The 21,248-nt window shown below is 37.6% G+C and overlaps 2 protein-coding genes across 3 annotated transcripts in view; one reads left to right on the top strand and one right to left on the bottom strand.

Moving 5' to 3' along the window:
- The first annotated feature begins 682 nt into the window (after positions 1 to 682).
- On the top strand, positions 683 to 16,413 carry plscr3b (phospholipid scramblase 3b). Its single transcript, XM_024288676.2, has 8 exons — positions 683 to 1,020; positions 1,467 to 1,533; positions 4,124 to 4,317; positions 5,989 to 6,031; positions 6,118 to 6,338; positions 13,072 to 13,233; positions 15,160 to 15,318; positions 15,389 to 16,413. Exons 2-8 carry the CDS (start codon positions 1,521 to 1,523, stop codon positions 15,446 to 15,448), a joined length of 852 nt encoding a protein of 283 aa, XP_024144444.1. The 5' UTR covers positions 683 to 1,020; positions 1,467 to 1,520; the 3' UTR covers positions 15,449 to 16,413.
- Positions 16,414 to 17,907: 1,494 nt separating this feature from the next.
- tnk1 (tyrosine kinase, non-receptor, 1) overlaps positions 17,908 to 21,248 on the bottom strand; it is a 15,173-nt gene continuing 11,832 nt past the window's right edge. For both annotated transcript variants that reach the window (XM_036216726.1, XM_024288769.2), the window contains exons 12-14: positions 20,308 to 20,774; positions 20,145 to 20,240; positions 17,908 to 18,338 (exon numbers count right to left, since the gene is read on the bottom strand). In XM_036216726.1, coding sequence (XP_036072619.1) covers positions 18,162 to 18,338; positions 20,145 to 20,240; positions 20,308 to 20,774 — 740 coding nt within the window. In that variant the 3' untranslated portion in view covers positions 17,908 to 18,161. The remainder of the gene's footprint in view (positions 18,339 to 20,144; positions 20,241 to 20,307; positions 20,775 to 21,248) is intronic.

Here is a 21,248-nt window from a genome sequence, read left to right as displayed (position 1 = left end):
TCATTTGCTTTCCTCTCTTTTAGGATCAATACAGTGACAACAAGTTATTATTTGTATTATTATTTGTCATTTAGCTGGGGAAAGTGCAAAAAAAGAAAAAGAAATGTATGTAGAACTCGTGCTGATTTAATTTATTAAGATAATTACATTTACATATCATTTGTCTTGCATAATGTGCATCTTACAGAGATTAAACTGAACACTTACAGTCACTATCACTTATTTTATTTAAGAAATCCTTTCAAAATAAAAGGCTCTCTGTATCCTTAAACGTTTTGTTTAGGTCTAAAGATCTCTAGAACTGTACTATTTTAATAGAAAGCTGCTCTGAATCTGTTTGGTATGACAAAACATTGTCCCAAAACGTGCTGTTTTTTGGAGAAGCTCAAGCTTGCAGAAGTGTTGTGGTTTGCTGGGTTATCTCAAATGTGGATGCGCCTTCCTTTTAAAGTGAAAGGACACTGAAAGGGCTGGTTCGTGACACCATCATAACATCACGTTTCCCTCTTTTCCTAATTTTTAATTATTATTATAATATAACTTGTTGACACACTTATTTACTGTTTCCTTTTCCCCTTTCTTTTTCTACTGCACATCTGGAACTACATGTCCGTCACATCCACATCAGACGGTGCATCAGCACCCTCTGGTGGTGGTCGTTCGCATCGTCTCTGTCAGAAGAAGCCCCTCCCTCTGCAGCCGCGTGCAAATCTTTGCTGTAAACTCGCCCAAACGCGACTATAAGACAAGTTTTAAAGATTTTTAACCGCCTCAACACACACACACTCACATACAGTTAATACCCACGGATGAATGTGAATTAAAACGTGATTTTTCTCCGTGCACGTCTTTGCTAAACATGGGGGTCCTTTAAGACTGGAAGGGGAGGAGGCTAATGAAAGTAAGGAAAGGAGTGGTTGTAACAGCATTAACAGGTTAGGGGAGAAAGAAAAGCCTGCACTTGATTTCCTTCGGTTCAGTTGTGTCATTGGGTTTTGGCTGTCGTCAACCATCAAACAGGTGAGACTTTTTAAAACGTTTTTATTTAATTAAAGGATGTAACTGTTTAAAGATGAATGTTTACACCGAGCTGGAAGGCGTTTAGGCTCCAGCTTTGCTGTAAAAGTACATGAAGCTCACCGTGGGAATATGTTGAATTTGAACTAATTTTAGCTTTGCTATAACATTTGTTAAGCTAGTGGTAGTGGAAGAGTCCAACTCTTTTTTGAGTGAGTGTGTAACAAAAAAAAAGTGAATTTCCCCCATTAATTTATTTATTTAAATTTTGTTGTATTTTTGCTAAATAAATTCACTTTTTGTTGATGGGAAACAACCATAGAACAGTTTGAATGCTTTTTTTGGGTCACTGTTTTTGTGGACTTCCCCCTCCTCCGAGGTCGGCTCATGTTGCAGTACCCCCATCTTCTTCATCCTCCTCCTCATCCTCCTCTCCTCCGTTTTCCTAGTGATTCGGGAAGTGTGACGTAGTTTCTCCAGTTAAGACGGAACCGCTCCTGAACATGTCCGCTCCGGGTAAGTCCAACAGCAGAGGCTGCTTATCTTTCACAAACACATGTGTTCAAACATTTAGAACGTTTTTTTTTTCTTTTTTTTTCCCGTATGTCGTTCCCATGAAAATGTAATGTAAAGAGCTAGCCACGCCCACTTTCCGTCCTAGAGCAGAAATGCCGCGGAATCTTTTTTTTTTTTTTACTCTGTAAGTTTTGTTATGAGGCATACATTTTAAGAAACTTACCCACAAATGCTTTAAAAAACTTAAAAAACGATTTAAAAAATAGACATACGTGTGAGCGTGTCCCTTCTCCCAGAATGCAACATGGGTCATTAAACCTTTTTGTTCTTGAAATGGGGCAGAACATTTGATGTTCCTTCATTTTCTGATATAAGAAGGAATACATTTAAATAAATGTAACCAGATATACTTAAAATAAGAATAATGATAAAATAAAAATACTTACACCCAGAATGCAATGCGAGTCATTTAACTTTTTTTATTTGTGAAATGTGTGGAGTAGTTGTCATTTCTTCATGTTTTTCTTAACTCTTTGTGATTTCAGGAGGCATATATTTAAAGAAATGTACCCAGAAATACATTTGAAAAAAACTGAATTTATTAAAAATAATAATGAATAAAATACTTGTGGGTGTGCCCCTCTACCCAGAATGCAACATGGGGTCACTAAACTTTTTTGATTTTTGAAAAGGAACGGAATCTTTGTTGTTCCTCAATTTTTCTTCAATGTTTGTGATGTAATAGGAGATACATTTACAGAAATGTACCCAGAAATACATAAAAAAAAAACTAAAATATGTGCAGGCGTGCCTACACCTAGAATTCAATGTCGGTCATTACGCTTATTTATTCATACAGCCTTACTAGTCATTAAATTGAGAGAACTTGACAATTTTCCCCAAAGTTATGACTCATCCTATTGTCAGAATAACTATTCTTTAGACCGACGTGGACCAAGCACCCCTTACTAATGTCGTCTTGTTTCAAAATGGCCAAGTCCATACCCGGAAGAAGGTTAGTGTTAGGTTAAAACGTGCACGGTTAGTAAACTTTTTTAATTCATAAAATTTAAAGAATTAGCTCCAATGCTGCCTTATTTAATTGAGATTTTTTTTATTTCTTAATTTTTAAGTTGTTTTTTTTTCACTCTTGTCTCCCTCTCTTTTTTTAGTTTTTACACCCAGAATGCAATGCTGTCCATTAAATGATCTTTTTATAGTTATTAAGACTCACCCACATTTTAAATGAACATTTAAGCATAAATACATACAAATTTACCCACACAAACCCACTTTTATTACCTCCACCAAGTTCAGGATTATTCATTTTTAGGTTTCATACTCTTCTTTCCTTTGTTTTCAACGTTTTGTAGTTTCCTCAAAAGTAGAGGTTGACAAAGTGGGTGGGGCAACACTAATGTCCACTAAGCTAACATGACTCATTTTTAGACTGCTTTTGTTGGGCAAGGCACTAGTGGCTTTGACGTATGACGGCTTAGCTTTGTCACATGTAAATGAGTGTGGCTCAGTTTTATCTCTGACATCTAAACATGACATTCCCTGACCTTTAACACTGAAGGGAAGTTTTGAATTGGAACCAAGAAAAACCTGTTTAAGCAGGTGGAGGGTCAACTGGACTAAAACGTTGACATTTTCTAAAGAAAATTTACTTTTTCTGATTTATACTGTAACCCGGTAAACAAAATCATTTGTTCTTTTTAACCAGCTTATGACTTTTCTTTCTTAAAAAATAAAAATCAAGTAATCTGATTTCTGAGGAACAATTTTTTTATCATGTCTGGTTTGTAATAAAAGAACAACCTCTTAGGGTTACTCATTTATTGAATTTGAAGATCTAATCTAATTGTGCAACCTGGAAAGGTGAACGGAAAGTCAGGCGTTTCTTAGGAAAAGAGACTTTCGTCTCACACATATCAGAAAACGGCTCCAACAGGAAGGAAGCTGCTCCCAAATCTGCTGGTATTTCAGTAAATACTTTAGTATTACTTCACTGCGTGACCACCAGTAAACCAATTTCTCAATCGGCTCCTATGTTACTTTGTCATCTTTCTTTTTAGAGGCTTTTCTGTGTTGAGCATTAAAATCCTAAACAAAATGATTCAAATCAGCAAATTCTGCTGCATTTAGGACAAGCTTTTCTTTTTTCCCCACTTCCTGTTGTTTCCTCTTAATATGCAGAGCACTTCAGGAAATACATGGAGATAAAAGCAACACCAAACCCACAAAAATAGAATACTTTTAGATCCACCAGCTGCTCTAAACCACTCGGCTATTGCTGTGTTCATGTGATCTCCGGTGGCTCACGTCTTTAAAACCGCTTTACAGCTGTTAAGCAAAGACAATCACCGTGTCGTTTTTATACTTTTACTGATGTCCGTTCTTTTTTTTTCCACTGAAACCTCGTGAGTAATGGAGCTTTAGAGAATGATTACCTAAAGCTTCAAAATGTCACGAGGTTAAAAGTGAGGTGATGTTTGAGCTTAATTCCACCTTATAATTAAAATAAAAGTTTTATTTTTTTCGTGACTCCTTTAGAAGTGATCATAAATCAATCTCTCGTTATCTCCAGGTTACCCAAGCCCCTCCCCTTATGGAGACCCCAATCAAGCGCCCCCACCCGGCTTTAACATGGGCTACAACCAGGGTCCTCCTGTGATGTACCAACCGGGCCAAGGACCGGAGTATGGTCCCCCACAGGGCGGGATTGCCCCAGCTCCCATGGTGCCTGCTGGCGTTCCACCAGGACTTGAATACCTGTGTCAGGTAAGTCCCTCAAAACGACAGCGGTTTGAGATACTCAGCCCAAATCTTCTCGCTACATTTAATAATGTTTTCAGATTTGGACGCTACTCCCACTCGATGATGTCATCAACAATCGCCGGCCAGTTTCTCATTTGTCTATTCAGTTACATGTTACTGGAAAAAAATAGTAGTACATAATGGCATGTTTCTCCATTTTTTTCTGAAAATAACTAAAAAATATACTTTATTGTGATATATATTGTTATTGTGATATAAAATAATTTATATTGTGATTTACAATTTTTACATCCCAGTGAAGTTTTAATTATACTTCATCTTTTAAGCCAAAAACAACAAACTTGTGTCGTTTTCTAGGACATAGTTTCTGTAGAGCAGCTGTGGGCGGACCCCCCCCCCTTTCCCATCCCCCACAACTGAGCTATCTGTTTTACATGCTAGAGCTCCTCATGCCCCCCAACTTGACATCTAGGCTGGGGGTGTGATGAATCGGTGTGAAAAAATGCAAACATTCATCCCAGACAGACACGTCTTGACCTGACTTTTAAAACGCTCAAAATGTCACAACGACAAAGGGTGGTAGTTTAGGACTTAAAGACAGGAAGTGAAAGTTCAATCAACCAACACTATTGATGAGTTCAAGGACATTTTTTAGAGCACAACCTTGGAGTAGCTCTCACATATCTGTTGCTAATAATGGGGTCAAATATTTAATCAACAGGGCCTTTCACCTGTACGCCTGTACGCCTGTACGCAGGATCTGGGTCAAACTTTTATAGCCGTAGTGATAAGCCAGACTCTAGTGACATTTGATTTGATGAGGCTGCAGATGCCAGCACTCACTTATAAAACCTCCTGGAGTCACATTTATGGACACAAAGGCTTTGCAAATGTCTTTTCATTTCATATCAAACAGTTTTTTTAATTTGTGACTCCTAAACCACATGTTCTCAAAAGTTCTGTTCAATTCTAAAGCAACTTCTACTTATGATAAAAGGCTTTACATAAATGAGGAGGTGTGGTTGACCCAGTTGTCTAAAGAGCTTTCCAAAGACTAAATAATTGATCCAACACACTTTATAAGAACAAAACAGAATGTAATGTTAGTGTTAACAAATAGAAAGAATTCCAAAAACTGATGTTTGATCCCTCCCATGACAAAGGTGGACAGGATTTTATATCTGCCACAAACTCCAGTGAAGATTAAAAAAAAATCCTTGGAAAAAAAAGTTAAGCATGCCGTCTTGTGGGGTCCAGATGAACCCACTATTAATGTAAACATGCCTAGGATAGAACGAGGGTTTAGAGCGCTTTGGTCCCTAAATAGGAAACTAACAACAAAATGGTGAGCAGTTAAAGCGTGAGATGAAGACTGTAGCACCTCTGACAACGGAAACTATAACCATTTTAACACCCACATGTGTCACTTCTTGCTCCTCAATAATAAAAATGTTAGAGATGTTCTTTTGAATTTGCAGCTAATACATTTATTCAGTTCTTTTCATCAAAATTCGTTCTTATTTTGGTTTGTTACTATGTCAGCTGGCTGCACAAGAATATGTTAATTTATCAGGTTTTTACGCTTTAAAATGCACATTTGAAATTTTCAAATATGTGACTTTTGTGGAGCTCCAAAGAAAAAACAAACAAAATGTGTTTTTTTACTTTCTAAAGATCGACCAGATTCTGATTCATCAAAAAGTTGAGCTACTGGAAGGTAAACGCATTTATCCTTCTCACTATAATCCGATCAAATGCGTTCTTTTGTTTTAAACACCTGTTCTGTTCTCCACCTCACTCCAGCCTTTATTGGTTTCGAGACCAACAACCAGTACGAGATAAAGAACAGTCTGGGCCAGAAGATTTACAAAGCCAAAGAGAAGAACGACTGCTGCACCAGGAACTGCTGCGGCGCCCTGCGCAGCTTCGACATGAAGATCAAGGACAACGCCGACCGAGAGGTCATCCGCTTGATCCGGCCTTTCCGCTGCGTGTCCTGCTGCTGTCCCTGCTGCCTGCAGGAGGTAGGAGTTACGTCTTTGTGTACGTTTAGCTAAAGAGGTTTATCATGTTTGGTCTCAAAACACTCATTTTTTTCTTGTTTTGTACACATTGACTGTAAATGAGAACTGGACCGAGTGAGTGTGACATCACCTATGGGGAAAGACTTGCTTCCAGCTCCAACCAAAGGAAAATTCAGTCGCCATTTTATTTTTAAATTTATAGGATTCTGGGTTCTCTAGCCAGCTGGTACTTCCTGTTTGGAGCACGAGGGGCGGGGCAGAGTCCTTCAGTCCAATCCAGTCAATGATTCTACATTGAATATCTTATCACCCTCATTAATTTCTTTATTGCAAAAAAAAAATTCTAATCTATATTTATTTATGAATGTGTCTATTTTTAACAGTTTAGTTTTTGACATCTGTAAAAGAAGATAAGGATTACAATTTGTAAGGATAGTAAAAAAAAAATATGACAAAACTACAAAAAATGTAAATATCTAAAGCAAAAATTTAATTTACAAATAGAAACAAATTCACTAAAGAAAAAGTACAAAACATTGCCATTTATTAAAAAAAAACACTTTTTAAATCCTTTAAATTAGCCAAATGTAACTTTTTGAATATTGTTGATGCTTTTTTTACATGATTTTTTCATTTGCATAAATGTTGCAGCTTTTATTTATTTACCTTATTTCATATGTAAACAATATTCAAATTTCTACCAAACAAAGTTTGTCTTTTCCTGACAGTAAGGCTCGACTAGAGGAAGCTTTCATTTGAATTATTGACTGTATATGAGAACTGGACTGAGTGACCCCGTTGCATCCTAATCATGAAGTACTCGCTGGCTCCAAGAAGTTATTCTAATTGTCAGGATAACCATTTTTGCTCTGATACTTTTTTTAGCATGTTCTTGCTAATCCTATTTTTTTTTTTCATGAAATTTTTTAAGTTTTAGGGCTGTGGACTTCTAACAAGCTCACTCCTGATTGGTTGTGAGTGGTTGCCATAGAAACAGTCACTCGGACTGACTCAAACTAATCACTGCTCACTCCCGATTTGTGGCTCCAACATGCCGACGTCTGTCTTTATGAAAAAATGGCGACTAATTTGACTTTATTCTGTTGGATCCGGATGTCAGCCATTTTTTATGGTGACATCGCACTCACTCAGTCCAGTTCTTTTATACTATTAATGATTTAAACAACAAGTTAGTTCTAAATCTCCTAGATTCACCTAGATACTTAATTTGTTTTAACCTAGATTTGTTTGTTTACGTCACAGTTTTCTACAGAATCAGGTGTTAGTGCGGTCTCGTTTAGGGAGTTACGGCCCTTTTTCTGTTGTCCGAAATAAGGGGGAAATGTGTAACATAAAGAAAAAACAAAAAACTGGGAGGGATGGGGTGAGAATGGCCCCAAGGCCGTTTATTTAATTGTTTTTCAAACAAAAGATGGACACACAAGAGAGGACTAATGAATAAATACTTAGAAACTCTGTCTTTGCCAGCAATACAACTACTAACGGAAATACTACACGAATGGCGGCAAACCAAAATCAATTCACAACGTAATGAGACAAAAGCAAAACCCAAAAGTTAACACCTTGAACACCAGACTAAATGAGCTGGGGCTCACAGGGACAAGCTGAGACAAACTGATTCCAGCCTGGAATTTCAGTCACCATTCCAAGGAAGTCAGAGCCTTCACATATCCCCATCCCAGGCTGGTGAGTGACGGGAGAGGAGGCCCTGTAGGAGGCGGGGCCGACAGCAGCGGGACGTTGAGATGCACCTTCTGCAGGGGAGCAAACCAGCAGTGTTAGGGGTAACAGATTACAAAGAAACGAATTACTGTAATTGAATTACTTTTGTCACTAATGGAGGAACGTAACGAACAACAGTTCAAATTTTGGTAATGATTTACAATTACTGGACTGCAGAAACGCTCGTTACTCCGTTACTTTGGTTTTGAAGGCTCTGACATTTTCTCTCGGTTAAATGAAACGAAACCGAGTAAAAAAAAAAAAAAAAGCACACATTCCACTGCAGAGTGGGGGTTATCGGTTAAAGTCCAGACATGCCCTGAATGCTGTAATTACAGTACCTAAATTCAAAATCCAATGACAGACTGAGAAGCTGCGAGGAGGCTTCTCATCTCAGCGTTGTACTCCCACACACAGGTGAGCATCTGTCAATATGAGTTTGACTATAAATGATTTGAAGTTAGAGGGAGGGAGGGGGCGATAGCTCGCAACACCTGCAGCTGCATAGGGAGCGAGACGGATAGCAATAAGTTGTTTCACTTTAAATTAATCATGAGCGCTGAAGGTAATGTGCATCGTGTGAAATGATAAAGTTTTAATAAATAAAAGAAAAAGGTCAGCAGCGTTTGTATCGGTGGGCGGGGTCACAGTCACAGTCACAGCGCTGCATGAATGGACACTTTCCTTATGGTGCCAGGGGAATCAAAGATCCTTGTGTGAAGAGATGATCACTCTTTTCAAATCCGAAAAATACAAAGAGACGACAAAAGAGCTTTTTGTTGTCACACACTGTTTTTCCCTCCGCGTCCCACCTGTGGTTGAGACCCCTGCTGTAGTGAAATGAAGCCAGTTCTTTATGAACAGCTGGAATCACCATCACTAGCCCCGCCCCTATGGTCGGAATGACTTTCTGCATTTGAGGAGGAGGAAGAAACTGCTGGAGGCATTAAACAGTTATGTTTTCAGTAGACTTAGTTTCAGATTTAATATGTATTTAGGTGTACGTTTTTTCCCACATGTCTCTTTGAGCAGTGACATAGACAACATGTCTGAACTTTGTGTCATTTTTCACTCTGCTGTCTGATTTCTAATGAAGTCAGGTTATGTATTGAACCATGTTCCTAGTTTGAACGAGGTCATTGATTTAAAACAAAACTATTAGAATGAAAGACGAGAGGATCTAGTTGATGCTAACTGTAACGATTAGTGAATTACATTTTAAAAAGAGTAATATGTAGAGTAATTTCATTACAGTTTCATCCAGTAACTAAAGTAAAGTAATGAATCACACCAGAGTTGTCTACCATCTGTTGCAACAATCTTTCTTTGTTGTTGTTGTTGAAGAGTTTACAGCTTCACCTGTTGGGAAGGAGGGGCTCCACCCCCCCACCACCATAGATTCTGTGTTCTGAGAGATAACGTGAACATATCAGATTTCCTTTGAGTTTATGACCATCGTAAAGATGGAGGGAACAAAAACCGACTTGGCTCTTCCCCCTAGTGGTTACTCGGTGAACTGTCCAGGCTCCTCTTAGTTTTCAAATATTAATCAGTTGTTGTAACCTTTTCTTTTTGTCGTTTTATTTATCTTTTTGGCTGCGAAGAACGCCGGCACTCCTTACATTACTTGCTGACTCTGCGCCCACACTTGAGCAAATAATGTGTATTGATTTACTAATATGTGGGAGTGCCATACTGTACTGTGGTGGAAATTAGTATCTTCTGGTGGAATAAAAAACTCTTCATTCTTTCAGCCTGTCTTAATCAGAGTAGTTTTATTCTTCTGCTGAAGGATAAAAAAAGACACACAAGCAGAGCATCAGAGACGAGGCTAGGTTCACACATTTAGACCTGTCTTTTGTTTGTTTGGGGTATGGTTCCTTTCCAAGCGCAGGCAAATTCTCTAACAGCTGACGGCGTGTTTGATGTGACGTAAAATTCCATCACAGCACCTTCATTGTATTTAGTAAGCACTCTGCCCATATTCAGAACTTTAGCACCAGAGTTGACATTCATTAAACTATCGTATCTCTTCAAATGTTTACGCTATTAACGTAAGTCCAGCTGATCCTGAAGGAGAGAAAAGCAGCTTTGACTGTAGAGAAGTATTTACGGAATCAGCATAAATCGACTGATTCTGACGTGGAGAAAAGCAGCAACATTTGACGTTAGTAATGTGGTACATAATAGTGCAAAGCCGATATGAAAAGCCGCTTCTCTCTGCATCACAATCGTGTAAGAGTTACGGTAGACCAAAAAGTGTGTATTATTTAGATGTCACTATCTCAGGTGTTTAATGGTAACAAATAAAAGAAGATTTTGAAGATAATTTGTTAATATTTTGATATGTTTATGTGAATAACAAAACATTTAAATTGCAATCTTTTTTATTTTTAAGTTCTCCCTATTTTAATAGATGTAGTTGGTCAGTGAACCTTTGCTTATAGTGATTTTATTTGTATTTTATTGAGAGTTTGAGTAGTGCAAATAGATCATAAATGTTGTATATATGTATCAGTGGTCTGCAGAGGTCAGACCCCTTTGTGGTTAAAGAAAAATATAAAGTTTTTATTTTAAAAAATCACTAGTAAACAACTAAAACAATAATTAACTCGTTCAGACAATTGAAGGACAGTACGTATCATGCCATGAGATTACTGACTACAGTTCCCATAATGCTCCTGCAATCCAGCAATCCTTTGTAGTTTACAAAAGTCATACTAAAACACTGACTGATTACATAGACAATCAATCTGAGGTCAGTAAACAACCAGAATTAGGCAGATTTGCACCATGTGGTTTAAAAATATGACGGCCAGTTTACAAACAAAAAAATATTTTAAATTGCAACTTTAAATCTTGTTAACGAGTTAAATGTAACTTTGAAATTACGAGAATAAATCCATATATTTAGGAATTTATAGTCCTAAGCTCAATGTATTACTTTTTGTTTGGTTTGTTTTTTGGTGGCCAGAATAAATAGTAAATTAGCTCTGATTAAATTTTAGTTTGTCAGATTTATGAATTTCTGGTAAGATGAACCACAAACGGTAAAATAAACTTTTTTATATATATAATATTTATTTACACTTTCAAAAGACATTGTATTTCTGGTTTTATACAATGTCTTAATTTCTCACAATATGAACTTATTTTAGCCTTTACCAAAATAAAGTTCTTTTTGTTTTTACGTTTTTAATGCTATTTTCTCGTTATTTTATCAAAGATCCTTGTGTGAAGAGATGATCACTCTTTTCAAATCCGAAAAATACAAAGAGACGACAAAAGAGCTTTTTGTTGTCACACCCTGGCGTCCCAGCTGTGGTTGAGACCCCTGTTTAGTGAAATGAAGCCAGTTCTTTAAGAACAGCTGGAATCGCCATCACTAGCCCCGCCCCCTATGGTCGGAATGACTATCTGCATTTGAGGAGGAGAAAGAAACTGCTGGAGGCATTAAACAGTTATGTTTTCAGTAGACTTAGTTTCAGATTTAATATGTATTTAGGTGTACGTTTTTTCCCACATGTCCTTTTGAGCAGTGACATAGACAACATGTCTGAACTTTGTGTCATTTTTCACTCTGCTGTCTGATTTCTAATGAAGTCAGGTTATGTATTGAACCATGTTCCTAGTTTGCACAAGGACATTGATTTAAAAAAAACTATTTGAGTGAAAGACGAGAGGATCTAGTTGATGCTAACTGTAACGAGTAGTGAATTACATTTTAAAAAGAGTAATAAGTAAAGTAATTTCATTACAATTTCATCCAGTAACTAAAGTAAACTAAATTTATTACTTTTTTTTTGTTCGTTTTTTTGGAGGCCTGAATAAAAACTAAAATAGCTCTGATTAAATTTTAGTTTGTCAAATTTATGACTTTCTGGAAAGATGAACCACAAATGGTAAAATAAACTTTTATTATTATTTTTTTATAATATTTATTTACACTTTCAAAAGACATTTTATTTCTGGTTTTATACAATGTCTTAATTTCTCACAGTATGAACTTATTTTAGCCTTTACCAAAATAAAGTTCTTTTATTTTTAAGTTTGTACTTTGTATTTTTCTTGGATTTTTATGTCATTTGTTTTCAGCATTTTTATATGTGTAATTATTGCACATTTTATGTATGAATTTCTGTTTTAGTCTTGTTATCCTTGAGTCTTTAATAAGATTATTCAATTATATTTTATTCTTTTTTATTCTATTCTCACTGCTGACATTACACTACCTACGTCTACGTTTGACAATGGGGTTTCTTTTATTTTGAAAGGAAGTCAAACTGGCTCAAAAGTTATAAACGCTTTCATATTTTGAAAAAAGGCTATTTTCTCTTTATTTTTATTTATGACAAAAAAAGATTCTTTTTTTTTTTTGTTATGGTAGCATAAATGGAAACCAGTGTCATGTTTTACTAAAATGTGAAGTACGACTTTGTTGCTTGATGTGAGTCAATGAGAAATCCTCTGTAAGTGTTGTAAGGTGCAGATCCCTAAGCTAGATGTAGAGGAGAGAATGAGTCCGGTTGGTGTGGGTGGAAGTCACAGTCAAAGCCTCGGTATGGATGTTCCCCCTCCTGTTGCTATGCTGCTGATTGTTGCGTGACGGCCTCTGTGCTCCGTTCAGCTGTGGCAGCGGATTGTTAGCAGCATGAATGTCTCTTTGTCCTCCCTAACTATCTCCTTGACTCCCCGATCCTCTGCCCAAGCTCTGGAGACCTCCACCTCCCTCCTCCTCCTCTCAGCTTAATCACATCGTCCGCTGCGCGTGCACATTCCCGCTGTCCCCGGCTCAAACAGGTCCTGTCAGAGACTGCAGCCGCGTGAGACCAGTTACCTCCAGAATGTAGCTTCCCAGTCTCCACTCGTTTTTGCATTCCTCACGTCACGTGTGTGGAAACTCCTGTCTATATTTACCCCGTCGGTGTGGATGCAAATGTCCGAGTTCAAGCACGCCTGACCTCCGCTTGTGTTTGCATGCCGCCGGCAGATGGAGGTCCAGGCTCCACCGGGCACCACCATCGGCTACGTGAAGCAGGACTGGCACCCCTTCCTGCCCAAGTTCTCCATCCAGGGAGCCAACAAGGAAACCCTGATGAGACTGGAGGGGCCCTGCTTCGCCTGCAACTGCTGTGGAGACGTCAACTTTGAGGTAAACGCTGTAGCAACTACCTTTGGACTCATGTAGTACATCAGTACTTAAGTAAAAGTATGGACAATGAATATATTTAACCCTCTAACAGTGTTTCTGTTCTTTGATTTACCTTCATTTTTTAACTGTTAACACGATCAACATCATTCTAGTAGATTCTGAAGGAGAAAAGCGGCGTCAGCGCCGCATTTCTGTTTGATGCTTTCATCTGAAGAGGAATTGTTTTCGGAATTTTCCGTGTACTAAGCTAACGGGACAGACTGTTGTCATCCCCTGTTGTTGTTTTGTGTTGAAACGGGACGATTCACGTGGAGAACGGGGCGTACGGAGAACTGTTTACATTCTCATTTTTTTCTGCGCATATCAGAGACATGCAGTAAGGTGGTGAAAGAGCTTCTGGGTATGAGAATAAAGTGATTAAATAAGTGAATAAATAATAATAAAGTGGCGGACGGTCCTGCAAACATGTCTCTAAGCTCTTTATTTTGCATATGAAACTCTGCATTACCGACCCGGATAGTCAGCGTCATTGATGATTTGATTTAGAGTCGCCAAAAGGTTCCGATCTGTAAATAAAGCTTCACGAGATGCTCCACGTCTTCCAGCTTCGAGCATGGCTCTGATAAACGGACAGCTTTCAGTTTCATCGGCATTCTCAGCGTCACTGTCAAATAGTGAGCTCCTACTTTCCGCGCTGCCAGCTCAAATTGATAGGGCTTTACAGTCCTCAAACCACAAACACCCAGCGCCTCTGAATCAGCGTCACTTTCAGAACAAATGTTTCCACAATCCGAGTCTGAAGACAGAATAGTGGACCTGGAAATATCGCCGCTATCGCTAGCTCCGACACGCAAAGGAGAAGCCATCTTGCTATGTTGACCCCTCTGACGTCACACGCACCACGTGACCAAAACCGAGCTTTTGACCCGGAAGAGACAGGTTTGCCAAATTTGGCCTCAAAAATGCCGTTTTATTTCAATATTTCTTGCTCAAAACACGCCAAAACATTTGGAAATGATAAATATAAGGCGAAATACAGTTAACACCGAAAATGACCCACAACCCCATTACTAACCCTTTAACTCTTTAAGGTCTAAACTTTAGGTCCAGTGTCGACATTTACGCATTTAACGTAACTCCAAAATCAAAAAACATGCGTTGTTTTCTAGGACATAGTTTCTGCAGAGCGGCATTAGTTTATTTGAATAAACCTCTGAGTTTTTGGCAGTACTGTTGAGTAAGCTTCCTTTCGTTTCTAATCATTCCCTTGTTTACACTCTCTCCCGCTAGCTTACAGCCCCTCACAACACCAAGCTAAAATTTGTGGTGCAACAAAAATTCTTTGGAGTCGGTCTTTAAAAAAATCTGTTTAAGGTGATCGGGATTCCAAAAAACTATGGAAATGTTGCCACTTTGAAGCACCTTTTTCCAGTTGAAATGACTACATTTGACATCCAAAAATAGGGCATTTATCATCTTTACAGAACAAAGACAAAAGTAAAAAATTTAGCTAAACTATTTTAGCTTCAACCGCTAGCCTTTTTACTGTAGAACATTAGCATTAACATGTCCCAAGTATGTCTACTGTTGCAGCTTCTTCACTTCTTTTTTATCTCTGTAAATTTCAGAACAGGATATTTAGATAAAAGGTATTTTCTGAAGTGGATCTGATGCTAGTAATAGCATGTCCCAAGTATGTCCACAATTGAAGCATCTTCACTTATTTTGAATTTATTTTGATTCCAGAACCATATATATATATATATATATATATATTTATATATACTTACCCCATATACTTAGATAAGTTATTTTCTGAACTTTGGCTAAAGCTAGCAATAGCATTTTTCATTAGCACATTAGCATTAGCATGTCGTTGCAGAATCCAAGCTAGCAGCTCCAAATCCCTCTTTTTTTCTTTTCTAGCTGAAGGGAAAAGACGACGCACCCATTGGTCGCATCAGCAAGCAGTGGAGCGGCCTTCTGAAGGAGGTCTTCACCGACACGGATAACTTTGGCATTCAGTTCCCTCTGGATCTGGACGTGAAGATGAAAGCCGTCCTCATGGGCGCCTGCTTTCTGATTGTAAGTGCCAGATAGTGTGACAGTCCATCAGTGAAGGGATTTATCTCATCTCTCCGTGTTGTTTCTGCAGGACTTCATGTTCTTCGAGAAAGTCGGAGAGGCCAACCAGCGCAGCTCCGTGTTCTCGTAACCGGACAGCAAGTCTCACCTCTACGCTACGCTATCCTCATCGTTTGATGCTAATCCCAAAAGCCCCTCATAGGCATGTCTTTATAGTTGCCAGATAATCAACTGTTCGCTGAAGTTGTGAGTGTGTATACGTACTGTTTTACGGTTTCATTCCACACAATCTGCCAATCTACTTTAAAGCCAAATCTGCTAAAGTCGGTGGATCCACCTCTGACATTTGCTTCCCCACTGAAGCTAAATTAGATCGAAAAAGCCTTTTAGTTATTTTTTCAGTTTGTTTTCTGTTGTCTTGTAAAAATCTTTTTTTTATATATACCTCAGAACCAGATGAATCCATCAGTCTCCGACATTTCCAGCAGCAGAACCAAAACGCAGGAGGAGAGCTCAGAAAACATCTCAGCATTGAACTTAAACCACTACTATGCCTTAGATTAACCAAAAGGAAAGACAGTAACTTTTTTTTTAATCAATCTATAGTGAGGAAGTTAAAGTTAAAGTAGTAAGTTGTGATGAATGCTAACTCTGTTTACTAAAGTTCCTCTGCTTTGTTGTTGCCTTCTACTTCTCTCCTGATGTGCATTTAAAGGAAAACTATTGTAAATACTATCATGCTTACTTCCTAGTTGCTAACCTCATCTCGACCGGAAGCAACTGTGTGAAAATCAGGCCAGGAATACTGCCAGCTTTGAAAAGCAGACATGGGTTGAAGTCTAAAAGCTGTCCGATCCAAGGAAATTCATCTAACCTTTGCACCCATTCAGTCTGATGATAATCTGCAAAGAATTGAACACCTTTTCTACTGTTTCTCTCCTATTGTTAGGAACAGTGTTTTTTATTATTTACTGAAGATATTGTATGTGATGTATTTCAGAAGTAAACCAGTAAAAATGAGCGGTCTGGTTTGTTTTTGCTGTTGGTGGAAAACTGGGATTGGAATGTGCGGATTATTGTTTTCCCTAATGGTGGGTGTTTTATTGGTGTTCACTTATCAGAGCGGAAAAAAACTTAAGTGAAAAAAAACTGAAAGAACATGTTCAAACATGACCTCTGCAGGAACTGTTCTTTTTGGTGGGTTTACTGCGCCTCCTTCTGGAGAAAAGGGAGAACAACGTGTGAGAATTACATCTTTACATGTCTACAACCATTAAATATCTGAAATTATTCTATTTTTTTCATTTTTTTATGCTATTTTTACACTGTTTTTAAAGTTGACTAGCAACAAGAAGACAAAAATGAATATTTTACTTTGGAAAAAGAGTTTAAAAGTGGGATAATTTGGGATTATTTAAACCAAAATATATAAACCCTTAAAGATAAATTTTATCGAAAACTGTTCCAACATAATACTTCACGAGATTGAAATTTGCTTATAAATGACCAATTTTCCCTTTTATTACCCCCAAATCTCAAATTTAGATCATTCTAAGTGTGGGAAAATTTATTTCATAAATTAAGTAAAAAGTCTACATGGAAAATATAGAATAAAAGTTTATTGGTCCCACAAATGGAAAACTATCTTGTTACCATATCTCTATTAAAACAGACCAATATATATAAAAAATACACTAAAAAATGATTAAATATTTCAAAAATGTGCCTTTAATGAAGCATGTATGTGGATGTATGTTCCTATAGGAACCACAAGGTGGCACAAACATTACACATGATGATACAAGAATCGCTGAAAACTAGAAATTAACTCATCGGTTAATCATACATGGGCCACAATAGATTCAAAAGGTGAGGTAATCTATGGAATAATCTGGATTTAACTGGATTATCCAATCTATAAAGAAATCTAGCTTTTGGTTATTAAAACTCATTGACTGTAGTTGCATTCTGGGTAATTTATTCATATGTTGTTGACCAAAACTTGGAAAAAATGTGAAATCAGGTAAAGTAGTGTATGAAATATAGGAAGTAGTGTGGTAACGTGGGAGTTTTTACACCAACTTCATTTTTTGCGTGTGTGGCTGCATGTTGACGTGGTTCTCAGATGAACTGAAGAGTTTCTTCAACTCCCAGGAAAAAAAAAACGTGTCATCATATCCTGTGATCAAATCCATCGATCATTCTGTCATGGATAAAACATGTATAAAATAACTTAAGGTTAAAACTAAATTTCTGAGTATTCTTTTAATTAAATTGTGATGGATCAGGAGCATATAAAGAAAAAAAAGTGCAGTTTTAAAAAGCTCTTAGTTGTAACGGAGCAAATAAAATCTGATCCAGACAAGAGACTGGCTCAAAACTATATCTTGATAAGACCAATATTTTTGTTGCACCATTAATGGTAACTCAGGGTTGTGAGGGACTGTAAGCTAGTGGGAGAGCATGTAAACAAAATTGATGATGGGATATCAGTGGAGGCTTACTTTCATCCCACCCACAACTCGGGTACATTTCTAATGAACTTCTGCAGAAACTATGCAGATCCACATTCTCATAAATGAAACCAGCTGATGTTTGATCATCCGTTTAATTCAACAAAACAGTATGGAATATGTACATTCACAACTATATATAAAAAGTGCTGAACAAAAGCACTATGAATTTATAAAATAACAACAAGTACCTTAACATTTATTCATTAAAAAGCTTTTCATAGTTTAAACATTCCTTCATTTCTTGTAATAGACTGTTTTTACATCAACGTAGATGATGTGTTGGCGCGTAGCTGAATCCGAAAGTCAAGGTCCTATAAAACTAAAAGTTCAGACGCGTCTTTCTGCGCTGATCTGCGGTCGCTCCCTCTCACTGGCAGCGGCTCTGTCATCTCTGGACCACCGGAACAAGTAGCGGCTGGCCAGCTGCAGGTTCCACTGGTACCGGGTGAGGATCTTATAGCAGTCCTCTTTGGAGCAGAGGCACAGAGAGTACAGCTGCTCCAGCTGGAGGGACAAAAACGCCACACTCAGAAACCGAAAAAGACTCTGAATGACGGTTTTTAGCCTGAAAAAGTCTTCACCGGTTCTTAAAAATAGGACATAATAAAATCTAAAAAGGTGAGAAAAGAAGTGTGAGAGGAATATTATGAGAAAAGCTGGCAGGTTTAGGCCCTTTGCTGCTAAAAACTGAACTGTTCAACCATTGCTGCCTGTAAATTGGTTAAGTTAAGGGGCTATAACTAAACAACTTCAGATTAATGCTTCCAAAGATGAAAAAAAATGTTCATGTGGATAAAAATGCACTTAAATGCCTGCAAATCCAATGTGAAAAAAACCCAGATATATAAGAAAATGTTAAAACTGCAAATTCTATTTATCTATCCAAGATTTTTTATCCTAAAATTAGCTTTAAAAATCCCGATATGAGATATTTACACAGATAAACAACCAAACCTGTAAGATTGAATTAAAAAAAAAATGTCATTTTACAACCAAAACAAGAAAAAAAAGTTTGCAGGAAAGATTTCATCCCATAACCATTTGTATTATATTTGATACGCATTAGCATAATCCAAAATTTCCCTTAAAACCTAAATGTTTATAACTTGATCCATATTTTTTTATTGCCCTGCAGTTTCTCATCATTCCACTAAGAGCAGTAGAAGGGCTTTTCCTGCTCATTTCAAAATGGCTGCCCCCATGAATTCACAAAAACAATTTTGGCGGGAAAAGGTTTAGCTAATTTCCTAAACTTTATGGTGAGAATAATTCATCAATTGCCATTTATTTTTTTCAAAGGACTACTTACTACTTAAAATAAGTCAAAATATGTTGATAATTATTTTTTATAACACAGATACACCATGTTAAAAATGTGTGGATCAAACTTCAGTGAATTATTTGATGTAGCTAGCTATACAATATTTAGGACAGAAAAATTTCTTAATATAAGAAGACTAACATGTAGCAGCATTTTAACATGCTATAACCACAAATAAATGTTGATAGTCTGTTCATCCCAGTTAAGGGACAAATTTACTACATGTAGGCCTATAATTTTTTAGGCCTAATTTTATTTTTGATTTTTTTTTATCTCGGGGTTGTTGGGAGATGCTGCAATTGATGGGGGGGCAATTTGTTCTACAAATAACCCGTCAATTTATGTATTGAATAAAAATAACATTTTCTTTTCTTTCAATTTAGTATTAATATATAAAAATATGTTCTTTTGCAACAGCAAATTTCAAAAATTATTTTATTAAATTTTATTTTTATTTCAGTTGATTGATTAAAATAAGTGCTTTTGTCTACTTCTAAGATGGATCCTATTTACTGTAATGCCTGGACATTTTTTCTTTTTTAGTTAAATTCTCTAGCTGCACTGACAGTTTGACTTGTTTCGAGTCCATTTTTACTAATTCAACTGATTAGAACTGGTCAAAATGAACCAATCCTGAGTTGACCATGAGCTTTTTCTGCACCGTAAAGCACTAAGAGATGAAAATTGATTGAAATTGCTTTATTCAGGAGGACTAAGGTCACTGAATTGAAAGTCCAGGCAGACCTGAGGAGGGACCTTAAGAATGCAGGTCCACCATGGAGCGGAAACTTCAAAGCAGAGAGGGTCAAACTTCCTCTACATTGTGTCACCAAACAGTAAGATTTTATCTACTTTTTTCTACTTTTACAGCTGTTTGACAGAACCTTTAACAGTTTAAAGGTCAGAAATTATTGATTTTTTTATGAGGTTTGTACAGTTTTCTATACTGGACATTTTTGTTGTGTTTATTGTTCCATAAACTTCCTCACCTTGAGTTGTTGCTCGGCTCGGACCGGGTTCCCGTCATTACGCTGGAGTGCGCTCTGAACCTCTTCGATGGTCACGCCGTGCACCGCCTCCATCACCTGCGCAGATGCATGTGTTTGCATCCTCTCCACAGGAAGTGCGTTCAGAAACGTGTCTGGGCTTTACCTGCGCCACCAGAGCATCCCTCTGAGACTGCAGTTTTTCCCGCTCTCTCGTCCGATCCCTCTCTCGGGGCTCCTCGTCCAGCTGAGGCGTGGAGCGGTTCAGTTGCGCCATTTTCACCAAATTGGAACCGGTGGCGGCTCCCTGCGGAGGCTGCAGCTGAGTCTGCAGCTGAGTCTGGGCTGGTTTCTGAGCCGCGAACTGCGTCCCCCATGAGGCGGCAGATGCGGGGTACGCTGGGGGTTTCTTCAGGCCTCTGATATGCAAGTGTTTTAAGTTGGGGAGGGGCGGACGAGGAGGAGGGTTGATGCTGGCCTCGCTCATGCGGCGGATATCTGGCGGCATCATAACGCTGTGAGCCATCATAACTTGAGGTGGGAGCCTGCCGTGTTGATCCACTCGGAGCACCCCAGACGTCTGGCCCCGAGGCGGAGGCCCACTCAGCACCGACTCCAAGCTTCGAGACATACCTGACGACACAACACATGCCGCTGTCAGAAAAGCATATTTTTTCAGATTTCTCATACATGCATACATATATATATATATATATAAATTTACACACACATACATATATATATATATATATACAGATTTACACGAACATGTATATTTATATATACACACACATATATATATTTCTATGTACACATATACATACTTTACATACATATATATACAGTACATACATATACATATATACACACACACTGTACATACATATACATACTGTACATACATATATATATATACATATACATACTGCACATACATATACATACATATACATACTGTACATACATATACATACTGTACATACATATACATACATATACACACTGCACATAGATATACATATACATACATATACATACTGTACATATATATATATATATATATATATATATATATATATAGATGGTTTCTTCATGTCCTTCAGGCAC

The sequence above is a fragment of the Oryzias melastigma genome, linkage group LG18 (genome assembly GCF_002922805.2).
Source record: "Oryzias melastigma strain HK-1 linkage group LG18, ASM292280v2, whole genome shotgun sequence".
NCBI classification, from domain to species: Eukaryota; Metazoa; Chordata; class Actinopteri; order Beloniformes; family Adrianichthyidae; genus Oryzias; species Oryzias melastigma.
Note: the sequence above shows the minus strand (reverse complement) of the source record. Positions and strands in the feature narration are given on the sequence as shown.